The sequence below is a fragment of the Misgurnus anguillicaudatus genome, chromosome 4 (genome assembly GCF_027580225.2).
Source record: "Misgurnus anguillicaudatus chromosome 4, ASM2758022v2, whole genome shotgun sequence".
Lineage (NCBI taxonomy): Eukaryota > Metazoa > Chordata > Actinopteri > Cypriniformes > Cobitidae > Misgurnus > Misgurnus anguillicaudatus.
In genome coordinates, this window is record NC_073340.2 from 23488714 (window position 1) to 23504537 (window position 15824).

Below are 15824 nucleotides of genomic sequence, written 5' to 3' on the forward strand. Positions count from 1 at the left end.
GAGATGGACAAAGGGCTTGACCCGAGTATGGTTTCAAACATGATGGTAAATTAAACGTAGAGTCAAGGTATGTTATATGAAATGGCAGTGAAACATGTAATTTTTTTAAAAGATTGATCCTGCATTCATTTAGGCTTAATCTATTTTACATTCAATATATTCTTTTATAATACTATTGGCAAAATCATGATTTATTACACACTCTGATATATATAAAAGACAAAATCTCCTAAAAGGTCAAGAACATTTTTAGCAAATAAAGCAAAATAAAAAAAGCAAATAAATCTCAGTATGTTTATTTGTTTTAAAATATGGAAGATATTTACATTATAGAGTGGGATGCTCTTCATGGGTTTGTACTGCTTTACTGGATCCATTTTGTAGAGATGTCGATCAGTGATGAGCAAAGCCCGGTCCTCTGCCTTATTAAAGCGATTGATCTGTTGAGGATATATTACATAGGGTCACGTTACGTACAAGTCAAACAAAACCACATGATTGAAACTGAAGTGATAACATACATCGATTGTTATCTAAACAAGCTCTTTTGGTCAAAAAAAGTCTCAACGGAATAAAATAAGGAACGTACTTTGCGGACATTGCAGGAGAAGAGGACTCTCATGAACTTATCTTTCCTCTGCAGTTCGCTGGACACAAGAGTAAAGGAAGATGCTGTCCCAGGACTGTCCCGTTTCTAAAAACATTTATAAACGACATAACATATTCTTGTATCACATGGATGTCACTATCAATGCCAAAATCATGGATTTGATTCAAATGAACAAAAATGAAAATCTAGCTCTGGAAGTCATTTAAATAAAAAACAGAAAACTTAGAGAGCTGTGTTAATCTCAGACACATCAAGATGTTTCAAACACTAACCAGGTAGTTGCCTTCCCAGGTCCTTTGCAGTCCAAGATCAGCTCTCTGTCCCTTCAAACACTCAAATGTGGCAACTTTAGCCCTAATCTGAAGCATTTCCTCTGGAGATAGGTCTTTAATGAGTGTCCAGGCCCACCATCTAAAATATATTGTTCAACAAATAGATGATCAGAAAATACCCATTACCTAAAACATACATTATACACTTTGTACCACCAGTAGCTATAGCAACATAGCATAATACAATAGAGGGTATGCAAAAGTGCCTGCGGTTACGCCCACTGAGTGGCAAAAGACAATTTGTGTACAGTGTGAAATCAGCGGAAACACGGGGAAAACGCATCTAAATTGGAAAAGCTGTTGTGCGATAGACTGTACTAACAGATTTAACAAGAATTCAGAGCTATCGTTTTACAGACTGCAAAAAAACACAGAAAGGAGAAGTAAATAGATCGTTCATGCCAACGTCCACAGGTGGGTTGACAAGTTGCTAGGGTCACACTACTTAAATATTTTACTTTCTACTTAAAAGTATTTTTTTCAAGTATTTGTATTTTATCAGTGTATTTCTTTTTATAAAAATTATACAAATTTTTCCTCTATTACATTTCATAAATACATTTTCATAAAAGTTTTTGTTTTACATTTAATATTTAAGTACATTAACGTACTTTTACTCAAGCAAAAGTACACAATTTTAATGTAATTAGGTATTAAATAAATAATAATGTGCAATATTAAAGAATACACAGTATGATTCTCTGCTTTAGAATGAAGTGAAGTAAAATTTTTCCAAGCACAGATGCTTGGAAAATGTAACTAATGTAACTAACTATTGTCCACCTCTGTTATCAAGGCCAACTAAATTCAATTTAAGCTGATAATAGTAAGTTTTACTGGCATTTTTGCAGCAGCCGCTATGAAAACCAGCCATTTTGTTGAATGTTTGCCACTCAACAGGGCGTGCTCCGGCGTGGTCACGTGAAGGAGTAACGTCAATGCATACCCTCTATACAGTAGTAACATAAAATAAGGTCCAAACGTCTTTTTTTTTTTTGTTATTGAGATTTATACATCATCTGCTGAAAAAATAACCTTTTCATTGATGTGTGGTTTGTTAGGATAGGACCGAGATACAACTATTTAAAAATCTGCAAAAATCTAAATATTGAGAACATCGCCTTTTTTTTTTCGATAATTTTGACCAATGCAATGTATTTTAGGCTATTGCTAAAAATAAACCTGTGTGACTTTAATTATGTTAAGTTCATGTCAGCTTGAGTGCATGCTGTCATTGATTCAAAAGGGGCAACCATTCCCCTTTAATTCTACTAAATCTTTTTTTTAAGAATTAAATTGGTATGCTAATAACATAATTTATACTAATAAAAATGTATTCAATTAGAAAAATGCAAAACCGAAGGTCTTCAATTTTGCAACCACAGCAGGTGTCATACATGTTCCTAGAAATCTAAACATCTCAAATGTTATTTTCACATTTAAGAATTTCACTACATTGTTTTCAGGGTCAAAGCTGTGTGTTAGGACTCTGGTGGGTAGATCTCAAACAAGACTTTGATCCAAAGATCAATATCTGCTTCAGGCACTGAGCAGCCTGTTCAACCCAAGAGAGCCTTTTCTGTACATAAAGATCCAGGAAATCTACAAGCCTGTAGCAAAAACAATTATTTCCTAGAAAAACGATGCCCAGCTGAAAGCACATAAGTGACTAACAGACAATGTGTGGTTACACCACGCCAGATCTTAAAAAAAAAAAACTTACAGCATCCTCATAATCGTGACTGGTGATAGTGCAGCAATGAAATGAAAGTCATAACTCATGACTCCCATTCAGAGCATTGTAAAGACAATACACTTCCTGTTAACAGTAACTCTGACCTGTTATAAATGTTCCTCAGGGCCTCTTCAAACTTGCGCAGGACTTTGGGAGGTGTGGGCCACTTCACATGCTTGCCATGATCCTTCATGCCACGTACGTTTTTGAAGCGCCGGTTGACCTCTTGGATGTATGATTTAACTTTGTAACGCCTATACGCCCGGATGATGATGAGGGAAGCACGCATACGACGATAACGCATTCTGGCCAGTGTCCCGCGCCACACCTAGACGAAAAGAGCGTACAACAAAACATCAGGATTAACATAGCTATTATTATATTCTTGCACAAATTGCTCATTACTCGGTAAAAACTAATCAATAAGCTAATCTAAATATCACAATATAGATTTTGCATTACATTAAAGGTTACTACAGAAAAGCAATGTCTAGACAAATATAAAACTAGAGGACCTAACCATCTTTGTCTCCCCAGCAAAAAATAAATAAATAAATAAATAAAAAAGCACTACTTAATAAAATAATGGCATAACAAAAGTAATCACCTTTTGACAAAAATGTAAAAATCTGATTGTGCCTTTTAATGTAACTGTAACTTAAAAGAGGGGTGCATGATTTCTGAAAGTCAATGTTGACAATTTAAATCACCAAACAAACACACCCCTACCCCAATGGAATCAATAATGTTGGTTAGTAGACACGCCCCTTACTGCTAGGGATGGGCACGAATATTCGAATTTTCAAATATTCGATCTGCAATAATAATTCGAATAAAAAAAAAATGCTATCCGAATATTTGTTTTTAATGTGCCACCGAAGGGTTACGACTTATTTAATGCTTTTTCACTTCATCTATACTGTCTTTTACAGACTTTAATGTAAAATATCGGCTACATGAAAATTTATTTGTATGTATTTCTGATTGTTTGGCAATTCAGATTGCAGACGCATTTAAGTATTTATTTTTAACTCCGGGTTGTCCGTTTTTGGCCACCGGCTCACGTGTTATTTAGACTCTTTCTTCACAAAAACATGTAAAACTAAACAGAGAAGATATTCATATGCCGACCGAGCAGTCTGTTATGTAGTCTATGTTTTTTAATCCGCTCCGGGTTCTTACTCGGTGTTTTGAGTCCGTTTACATGATGATAGCGTACTTTGTCAAGTCCTCAAACTTCAAACTTCACTTGGGTTTGGGTATTATATTTGGTATAATATCATTTCTGTTAGATCAAACAGTACTGAATTCGTACTAACGACCGACTTGAAACTATTTGATTCAGACTTCGCTCTGCACGGGTTTTAACACCATTTTTTCTGTAGGCTATTTTGTTAAGAAGAATCATAAAAATATATTTTTTACAATGTTTTCAACTTAAAAATACATACATACATATATAAAAAATAAAAGCTTAGCTTGTTGTGGATATTTCCTAATTATAAGCCTTCTGTGAAATTGTGACAAAATGAAAAATACAAAACATAAATTACGGTAATTAACGTAATTTAAATAAACGAATATTCGAATATTCGTTCTTTATGAGCTTAAATATTCGAATATTAAATTACTGGAAAATGCCCATCCCTACTTATTGCTGATTGTGTTTTTCCAAAGTGTTTTTCAAAAATCATGCACCCCGCCTTTTAATAAAATACAGTTAAGGAGCTCAAATCCAAAAGCTGCTAAACGCCATCTCCGTCAATAATGAGACATATGCTATCATATTATATATTCATCAAATACTTCAGCTTCAAATCTGCTTAACCCGCCCTTAGGCCATTCAGAAATACTGCATTGTTGGCAGAGTCCATTAAGAGTCATGTCATTAACATGTCAGACACACTTTTTTTTGCATCTGAGCTCTTTAGTTGTATTCTACAGTATGTACAGTATGATTACTCCCCAAGCCTACATTAGGTTTGTAGTATTGTTTTTTTGTTTTATCTTGCCTATAAAAAGAACCACGGTATAGACACACCACAGTACCACATATAACACATCTGCTTCTGTGTGAGGTATTGTTGGAACTCTTTAATGATACATATAATCTGATATGTGGCACCCAAAGTGCAGTTCAGTGGGTGTAAGCCCAGACTTACAGATGAATAATAGATGATAATGGAGCTCTAGGGAGCTCTTTGAGTGGCTTAGTACTCCCAAAAAAAACCCCAACCATATGTTCAAATCACTTTACGTGGACACAGGTACAAACAACCAAAATAACCTCATGTCTGGAAAAACAGCACCATAAACCTGCGTGATTAAACCTGATCGTGTAGTCCAAACACAAAGTCAATTCGAATGATGTTCCATTAATGTCCAAAATATTAAGAGGATGCTATTTTAGTGTAAGGGACCTTCATCACAGATGTGTGCATTGATGCGGTTAAAAAATTAAACTTGGCAGTGGTCGTGAGCATTACAGTAAAAAATCCAGTGCAGTGCTGTGGAGAAGCTCACCTGGGTTTCTCTAGCCTGTGTGCCAGCATTGTCCTTAAGGAAGAACATGTCTGTGACTGAGCACCTGATATAATTAAAAGGGATGGTTCACCCAAAAATAAAATAATTTTTCTTCTGTTGAACACAAAATAAGATATTTTGATAAATGATCGTAAGCACACAGTTAACTTACCCAGTTGATGTACTCATTGACTGTCATAGTAGGAAAAACAAATACTATGGAAGTCAGTGGGTACCATCAACTGTGTGCTTACAATCATTTATCGAAATATTTTCTTTTGTGTTCATCAGACTAAAGAAACTCATGCAGGTTTTGAACAACATGAGGGTAAAGAAATGATGACAAAATCTGATTTTATGTATACTTCTCGATTTTAGAGTGCATAACAAACAAACAGACCACTAGGCGTTTAGTGCAATTCTAAAAAATAACTTATTGATGTTATTGATTATGCATTAATTATGATTTATTATACAAAGGGTCAATGTAATTAGCTTTGCTAATTAGAGGTTGAAGGGTCAATTTTAAGGGTCAGTCTTTGGTTATTACTTTGTGCTCTCATGGGGTAAAGACTATTGGACACAGCATTGCAAACTATGCACTTTTGTTATTACCCATCTTTAAACACCCTGACAATGTTTGACATAACAATCCATCGATGAAATCATGATGGAAATCTGAAAAATTGCTGCATTAAAATGGATTTACTACTGTTATAAATACAGAACGTTCTGTTCTATACTGTACATTATCAGGCTTATCTATCCTTTGCCGCAACAATAAACACGCAGATACAAATAATCTTACAATAATTTTGTGTTCAAACATATGATTATAGCTATACAATCATCTACCAGAGACCAGACCAGAGAGAACCAAGACCAGACATGCTGCCTTAAAGGGGACATATCATGAAAATCTGATATTTTCCATGATTAAGTGCTATAATTGGGTCCCCAGTGTGTCAATCAACCAAAATGTGAAAAATAAAAACCCAGTAACTTAGTTTTGGTAAACGATTCTCTGAAAGCATGTGAAAAAATAGGTCATTGAAATTTGGCTCCCCTTGTGATGTCAGAAGGGGATAATACCACTCCTCAATCTGCACTATCCAACCACGGCACTGCCATTTAGCGCAGAGATCAGCTAATTTGCATTTTAAAGGACACACCCAAAAGTTGCAATTTTAACATGCTATAATAAATTATCTATATGGTATTTTAAGCTAGAACATATGTACTCTGTGGACACCAAAGATTTATTTGACATCTTAAAAAAAGTTTTGTGAAATGTCCCATTTAAATTCATCTGAAAGATCTGCATAGCCCTAACCCTAAAAATCATATTAAAATAACACACCAGTGTTGCTCAGAAACCCTCAGAAAAGTTCTGCTATGGATTTGTTTGGAACAACTATATTTTCATCGCTGAAATAGAGCAAAAACTTTAAAATTGTCTAAAATGTGTCAACTAAATTTAACCTTTTTTCTTATTGAACGTCTGTATAAGATCTACAGGATGCCAGAGTGAAACTCGAGACTAAGTATGGTCTTGAGTCCTAAAACAGTGGTAATATAGAGTTGTATCAATGCAAAACATGTGATATAGTGGACGCAGGGTCTTTCTGTATTTTTTGAAAATATTTTCCAGCTCATTTCCCAGCTCCCCTATAGTTAAATATTTGATTTTTACCGTTTTTAAATCCATTTAGCTGATCTCCAGGTCTGGTGATACCACTTTAGCATAGTTTAGCATAATCCATTGAATCTGATTAGACCATTAGCATCGCGCTAAAAAAATAACCAAAGAGTTGCGATTTTCTAGACCGATATGGCTAGGAACTATACTCTCATTCTGCCGTAATAATCAAGGACTTTGCTGATGTAACATGGCTGCGGCAGGCGCAATGATATGATGCAGCACCTGAAAAAAGTCCCCTTGGTAACTTTTAATAGCAGGTTATCTTTTAGCGCAATGCTAATGGTCTAATCGGATTCAATGGATTATGCTAAGCTATGCTAAAAGTGGTACCACCAGACCCGGAGATCAGCTGAATGGATTCCAAAACGTTAAAAATCTTATATTTAATTCTAGGGGAGCTGGAAAATAAGCATATTTTCAAAAAAGTGGAGTGTCCCTTTAATAAAAATCTATGAAACAAAATCTTTTGAGTAAAATATTCCAAACCACCATCAAAACACACACACACACACAGGGCCGGAGTGGGACTCATTTTCAGCCCTGGAGTTTCATGCCTTAGACCGGCCCACTTTAGTTCACGACTGACTATTAAAATAATATCTTTAAACCCTCAGTAGTATAAGTCTGCAGTAGTGCACTGTTCTCTGCAGCCTTGCAATTCACTGTATTTTTCAAATATATAATTTCATATTCCGTGCAAATGCAGTAAACAATTATAATTTTTGCCATAATTATGCAGCCCTACCATAAGACCATAATATTACTAAAGTAAACTTATTCAAAAACTAAAGGAAACAAATGTGTTTGTATTTTCCTCTATATTTCTATTTCTAAAAAATGGTGAGTCTTGAGATTAACTGTTGGGTTGATAACGTTTGGAAACCCCTGATATACAATACACAAGCAAGATTTATCAAGTAGGCCTATGCATTGGAAACAAATGGAAATAATCTGTATCTTTTTTTTTAGTACTTAGATCATGTCTATTGCTAAATAACGTAGGCCTACATTGTGTTAAAAAAAAGAAAACATCATGGATATACTTTTGAAACTAATGAGTTTTGCATCAAATAGATTTTTGTTCCTCTTGCAATAAACGATGAATAATGACTATTCATAGAGAATTCATCTATGACTTGGATAAAAAAAATACGTTTAGAGGCCAGCCCGTTTGTATTAAGACGCGCTCAAGTTTATTTAAATTATAATAGACGCGCGGCCGGCAAGCGCAATCAATATAGACGCGTCTGAAACAAAACTCGTGTTCAAGTAAGCGCTTTGAAAACCAGAAGACAGCGGCACGTCCTGCGTTTCCCATGCGTTTTAGATGTCAATCTAAATGCAAGAATTCTTCCAATAAGTGGTCGGGACTCGGGACACAATCAACTTGTGCATAAAGCGGCGGGGACATCTCTCACCCGCAAATACGCGTCATCCCGGTGGCATGACAACACCGGCCCTCGTGGCCAAAAAAAAACAGACTGGCCCACCGGGAATCCTCCCGGTTCTCCCTATGGTCAATCCGGGCCTGCACACACACACACACACAAAATACTGAAAACCTTTGTGATATTCCTACAGTATATCTATATAAATGTACCAAAAAAATCATCCTTTACATCAAATGAATGTTTACACTAGCATGCAACAATGCCTTTTATATATGTGCATATCATTAGAGCTACTTAATCCCAAATGGAAACGCTGGAGCAGGGCGCCTCAGTAAAAGCAGAATTTACAGTACTGCTAAAAAGACTCTGCTGTGTTTGTGGCCATTAAGAGACTTGAGACAGACTGTGTGTTAACACTGGCCATGCTGATGACATTGAAGATGGTTAAATAGTGGGATGGACAGACGGTCTGTGTTTGTTTTTAGAGAGGAAGGTGGAAGTAGACGACACCCAGGGGAACGTGGTTAAATCAGGCTAATAACGGAGCTCTCTCACCCGCCCCCACCAGTCAGCTTGTCTGATCAGCGTTTAACAAACCCAGCACAATACTGCCGCACCAGATTTACACACTCATCCAAGCCAAACCAAAGACCGCTGAGACAAAGAAAAGGCATATTCCAAAAACACTCCCAGTGCAATTAAAAAAAATAAATCTGTCACTCAAACCCCATTGTTTAACCATCTTTGTTAATTCTCTTTTCAGGGCTGCTCAAAAATTTCAATTGAAAAGAATAATAAGCGTGAAAGGATAAGATCTAAGTGTTTTAATGGTCGTAACTGCTGTGCAAACAGATTCTTCGTTGAGGTGAATAAAAAGAGGCTTTGTGAATATTTCATCCCGTGGTAAACAGGAAATAGAAATTCTGGCAAAATCTATTCACGTGTGTCATCAGGTGTCAAAAGGCAATTACAGATGGCTGACAGAATGTACGGTGACTTATCCATTCATCAGAGAGGCGGGCAGGCAAATCCCTCAGCACACAGGCTGGGCAGAATCTCGATCAGAACATGTGACAGAGTTAAACTCATGCACAAAAACCCTAACCGCAGAAAACCCCAAGAGATGGTGGGGGAGGAAAAGGACAGGGAAGCATTTTCATAAATCAATACCACGTGTCTGGCAAACCATTGACTTGATGGAGACCCTCGTTTTCCATCCTTGTGTCCTCTGGCAGATTTCTGCACTAGTTTGTCTGTGTTTGTTTGTGGTGGGGGTTACATTTTGGGGTGCTGCCACTTTTTTCTGCCAAATAACAGCATGGCTTCGACTGCATCTGTCACTGCATGCATAGACACCTTACTTGTGTACCCCCACCCCCTCGAACAAGTATTTACAGTAGGTAAATGTAATATTTGGGTAGATTTTTTGTGACCTTCTTTGCAAAATTCACATTGATGATACCGGGGTGTTGAATGATTTGGTTTCTGGATGGCTGGTTCAATGGAGCCCAACGTCACGTTTGTGTAATATTGTTGGGGGTGTTTACATAAATCTATGTGATCTTCCTGGCAGATTTATTCCTCATTAGCTGGCAATTATGAGTAGAACTGCTTAGGGAAATAATAGTACAGCTCTTCTCGGCAAGGAGAATGATTTCAGATATTATTCATGTCTATAGTGCAAAAAAAACAGAGTTATGCACCAAAGTTTAACACTGGACTGAACAAAGCTCTAAGCCCAACTATGAACAAAAGCTGTCTAAAGGGTGTCGCACACCAGACGAGAAGCGCAGCGCCGTGCCGCTTCTAGGACAACTCTGAGGTATCGAACACCGGAAGTCCACATTAAATAACGTGAGCTTAGTCAGATAGTGTCTACTTCAAAATGCAAAATATACGTTAGCAGCCAATGTTAATCGTTAATGATTTGGGACAAATATGATGTTATTTAATGTTAAACTATGTGAGTGGCGCTGTGTGACGCAACAGGGATTTGAGCAACTTCCTGAGTCGTAGCTGGACACTGCGCACCGTTTGCGTATACTCTTAGAAAACAATGTGTTCGATTTTTTTAAAACGGTGCGGCGCTGAGCTGGGTGTCCAGTGTGTGACCCCCTTAATAGTCACCACCAGTGTTGGGGGTGACGCATTACAAGTAACGCGTATTACGTAATAATATTACTTTCTGAAAAAACAAGTAAAGTAACGCATTACTTTATAAATGTACACATTAATATTTTAGTTACTTTTTAAAAAAAAAGTAATACGAGTTACTTTTCAGTTTAATTAATTCAATTTAGAAAAAAAAGAATGAATTAACTGAATTAAACTGAACATGTTAACATAGAATTAAAAAACTCTGTGCGAGTTTGAGTCAGAAACGGAGATGGCAGGCCAGAGCTTGACATTTTTGCGATCATAAAAAACACCTGCAAGGCCTGAAAGAGATCAAGCCTCAGCCAAGTAAGAAAAAGCAACGGAAAGTAACTTTTAAAGCATTACTTTCCATGAAAAGTAACTAAGTAACGCAATAAGTTATTTTTTCGGGGAGTAACTTAATATTGTAATGCATTACTTTTAAAAGTAACTTTCTCCAACACTGGTCACCACAAGAGTCATGTTTTTTTGTCTGTACAAATTGCTGTACAACTTATTTATAACTCTAATTTATAACTCACTTCTGTGCTCAAAAATCCTTTATTATATCGTCGCTGCCCGATGAAACTCACGTATGTCCAAAACGGTTACTTTTCAGGAAGTGAAAAAAAACACTGTATATCAAAAGCAGTTGAATGTAGCGTTGTCACACTTGGTACGGCATCTTTACATGTAACCATATTCTTGCCAGTGTAATGATATAATCCACATTTGACCATAATTGAGTTTAAATGGACATGCGTGCATATTTTACAGTAACAGTGGCATATACGTGTTCTTCAGATCATTAATTAGAATGGCCAAGTCGCGTTTCATATTGATAGATGAATACGCTCAGTTTATTAAATAGCCTACGTCTACACTTAGTTTATTTAATATTAATTATACATTTATTAAATGTCTCTTGCAAACTATGAAGGGACAATGAATCAATACACTGACATGGTAATGCTAGACAGATACTTTGTTTGCACAGTGCTACCGTAATTTTGTCATTTCCAGACGTACGTCTGACATCAGGGGGAGGGGAACGTTTACCTCGATGAAGGAAAGTCATTGTCTCACCAGGCTATGTTTATTTGGCTATCCAGTGCTGAGCTTCGATGAAATGAGATGCTTCCACAGGGCGGGAGATATGTGGCGTGATTGACAGCTTTGACACCAAATGGATATACGTGAAAATCAGATGACATGATTTCACAACTTTTCATTGGCCATTTAGATATGTGAAGCACTGTATACGGAAATGAACCTTGACATTCAACCTGTCGAAAAATCTAAAAATCGGCAAAATGGACATACGTGGTTTTCACTAGACAGCAACGATATGTAACAAATGTAAAAAGGTTGCACAAAGAACAATGCAACATTAAAACATTACCCGATAATAAGTATATAAAAGAAAATATAAAGGATATTTCTATGTATCTCTTTTTTTGCACCCTATTGGCTATTTTCAAAGACAGAAAGGTAAAGCACCTTCATTATATAAAGTACATTTCCATTTCCCACTTTGCCTGATGGTGCATCTTCATCGACTGTAGTGTCATGAACCGTAGGATGTGGATATTGCAGTCATACATCACAGAACTAGACACACAAAAACCTATAGTTTGACATGACAAGTATTAAATTGGCCTGGTTGACCGTGCTGGGTGAAAGATTGTTCAGTTTACTTTAAAAGGGTTTTCAATTACAGTAGCCCTGCAATCTGTCACGGCAAATATAAGAATACCGCAGAAAAGACCTAAGGAAAAACAATTGAAGCATAAGGGATTTATGGGGATATTACAGAAGATTGTTAAGTGCTTTTACAGCGAAATATCTGAGCATTGAGCTGCCAGCCATAGTATATATACACAATAAAATCCACAGTATGTCCTAAATCTGTTCATCCTTCCAGAAAGCACTGGCATGGGATTTAATTCAAATGCTAAAATAAATAAAAAGAGCTGCTCTTATAGTAAAAACTAACATGGCAGATGATGTGCATGCCGGGACCTGAATGTATGAAATATTAATTAAAGCAAGGAAATTCATGAATAATACAATCGCTCTATATTTGCGTTTTGTACGGACTGATCAAGCGCTGATGATGATGATGATGATGATGAAGAGTCACTGAGTTCCTACCCAACCAGAGTCTGAGCAAGGATTCTGGGAGTTTTCATCACCTATGAGAAAAGCGCTAAGGTGAGAGCGGAGAGGGGGTGGAGGAAGGAAATGAGACAGAAAAATAGCAGGACTGAGAAAAGAAATTGTGCATGAGGATGGAGGGGGAGGTGAGAAACGAGTGCTGATTAAAGATTGTATTTTCTTTTGGTTTAGAAGCTTAAAAAAAGATGAAAGATACAGCACTTCCCCAAGCCCAATGCAAGAAGAGAGACAAAGAAGCAAGACTTCATTATCACTGCGTTTATTGGGAGCCCTGGCACAAATTAAAACCTCTGGCAAAACTGACAGACTTGGCACAAGTCGAATGCATCTGCCAGATGCTGATTAAGGGATTGTGTGGTGTGGTAGACGATGCAAAGCTGAATACAATGCGTAGGGGACCAGAATAAAGACAAATGAATGGTTTCAGTGTTCAAAAGGAACCGTTTTCACGCAGAATAACATTGGTGCCCGTCACTCAAAGGAAATAGAAACAACTGATATCAGCTCTGCGGGGATGCTCTGCTATTGCCTGGAGGTATATGACATGATTAATACAGTGACAACATTCACAGAAATGAGGTTTTTGTCCCTTAGGGAACACAAGATGAACCTGTGCCGAGTCGACACTTCTAGCCTATCCCACAAAAAGGCCTGCATCAATAAAATAGGTCAAACAATCAATCTCCGATACAGGTAGATTCAACATTGTATTGTGCAACAGGATGCAATCTGAGGAGACTACAAGACTAGAAGAAAAAAAACAGAGCTCTGATCGCACAACTGAGAGATTGATATTGCACGCGGAGGCGGCAAAAACGTTGTCGGTTTGCTTACAAAAACACCTTGATAACAGGTAGCCCCCTGATAACACACTGGCAACAGCATGAGTGGCAAAAATACGCATGCACACAGACAGGATACATACTTTCAACTCCAATAACTGTCAGTCATTGCGGAGAGAAAGAGACGGAGGGGAATTTACAGTAGCTAGCAATAAGGCTACAATCATTTCGTTTGAAAGTAAAATGACAACAGCAGTCAACTAATCTGCCATTCAAAACGTTCACAGCTTCCTAAGGAAATAAAACATAAATGTTTCAACAATAAGGTGTATTGATCAAAATCTCTGTTGTGTATTTACAAAGGCACAGAAGGAAAATAGTGAAAGGCAGGGGGGGCTTGAGTGGTATTTGCTTTGCTTGTTGCTGTGTTGTGAGGTCTGTTATTGAAAAGTCATAGAAACATATTGAGCAGATACTGTATGGCACCTGAGTGTATGTGTGTTAGAGTCTCTCTGCAACAGACTATAACAATGTGATATTAAAAATCCCTATTGAAATTATGGGTGCCAATAAGCAGAAGTACAACACATAGGGCAAGATTTACTAAACGAGGCAAATTAGCATGCAAACACAATTTCAAAATAGCGCCGATGGGAGTGGTAATATCTGCGGGTTACTTACTAAAAACGTGCAAATTAAATAACACAGGCACAACAGCTGATTTCCATAATAACCAACGCAATCTACTTACTTAAGCAAATAAAAATAACATGGCTTGGCAAACAATATTTTTGAATAAATGTTCCAGTACGCTGCATCTTTTTTAAGCAATAATTGCAGCCATTTCAAGTGCAAAGTGATTTAAGGCATGCTTTTTTTCGGCGTTAAATATCGGTGCAAATACCAGTCATAACACACGTGCAAACATTAGTAAATTGTGTTGCGTGAATCATTTAAAGGGGTGGTTCAATGTTATTTCATGCATTCTGACTTATTAACACAGTTATAGAGTCGTTTCCTCATTGCTAAACGTAGGCAAATCTCGTCGGAGATTAAGAGAAAACGTTTGGGCATGTTACAGAGTATTTCTGTGCCGCAATACCGCTACTTCGCCAGGTGGAGCCCTTCCGCAACTTTTTAAACCCAGTAGTATTGCCCTATGGCAAGCGGCTGCATGTCCGTGTTTGTTTTAAAGATCGCTACGGGATCTCTAGCTGACGTTTCACAAAAAGGGGAATTATCTATACGTATCACTTATTTGCTCAAAATGTGGTGTTTTTCCCCCGGAAAACCTACCGCATAATCTTTGTTATATAAATCTGATTAAACTAAAGAACTACTTTAGAGATGATAACGGGGTTTTTTTTTTAAGATGTAATACTACTGCCAGATTAACATCAGAAATGCAGAAATATTTGAAGCTTTAAGATAATCTCCTCCCATTAAATTTTGCGTCTATAAGGGAAACCCCTATAAAACGCATATGCAACTTTTTAAAATCAGCCGCGGTGAAAGAATTAACTAGTTACCACATCGTTTCCTCAGCGCTAAACGTAGGCAAATCTACTGCGTGTTACAGAGTATTAGTGCCGAATGCACTTCCCAACAGGGTTCGTTACAAGTTTAACGGCCAAAATTTATTCGATTTGCAGCTGACGTTTCGCAAGCTGTTTGTAATCTGGTCCTTAATTTTTTATGAATTGGCTTATTAAATTTCAAAATCAGAATTAGTTTAATAAAACCACCTGAATACCAAATAAAAGGCTTTACAAAAGTTAACATTGTCCTATTGTGATGTTCGCAAGTGATGGCCTCGAGCATAAGCTTTGGATAATGCAATTTTTTTTAAACAATTTTCATTCAGATGCATGCAAAATGGATAAGTACACAAACACATTTGCTGCCCTTGTTCTAATTTTAAGCAAATATTTTTTGCTTAATGCATTCCCTGTTTCTAAGGCAACTAAAAGACCAGCATACTGTATGATTTTTGCAAATGTGTTTGAAATATGTAAGTGCAAAAGATTTCATACGCTTTAACTCTTTCCCCGCCAGTGACAAGTTATCTCGTCAATTAAGAGAAAACATTTGCCTGAAAAAAAAAGGTTTTTATGGTTAATCTGTATTCTGTAATACCGCGAAATTATCCACTAGATGTCACTCTTACCCAATTTATAAAAAACCAAATCAAATTTTTTTAAATTAATTTTACACTCTGTGTACGTTTTGATAATCGTTCTGGAATGTGATCTCAAACAAAATTCCTTCACAAAAACTGCAATTATTTCAGCTTTTGTTCAAAATTTTGTATTTTGGAAGAAAAATACCCATATTTAAAGATGCCAGCGTTTGTATTATTTGCGCCGATAGATGGCGCCAGATGCAAACAACAACAATGATGTTGTTTACTGACGCTCTGAAGTTTCAGCGTGGAT

The 15824-nt window shown here is 36.8% G+C and overlaps 1 protein-coding gene across 1 annotated transcript in view; it reads right to left on the reverse strand.

Annotated features, from left to right (window-relative positions):
• The window catches only part of myo1d (myosin 1D), an 86504-nt gene that overhangs the window by 26514 nt on the left and 44166 nt on the right, over positions 1 to 15824 (reverse strand). The window contains 4 exon segments of the mRNA XM_073866506.1: positions 327 to 440; positions 590 to 694; positions 883 to 1021; positions 2782 to 3005. Coding sequence (XP_073722607.1) covers positions 327 to 440; positions 590 to 694; positions 883 to 1021; positions 2782 to 3005 — 582 coding nt within the window.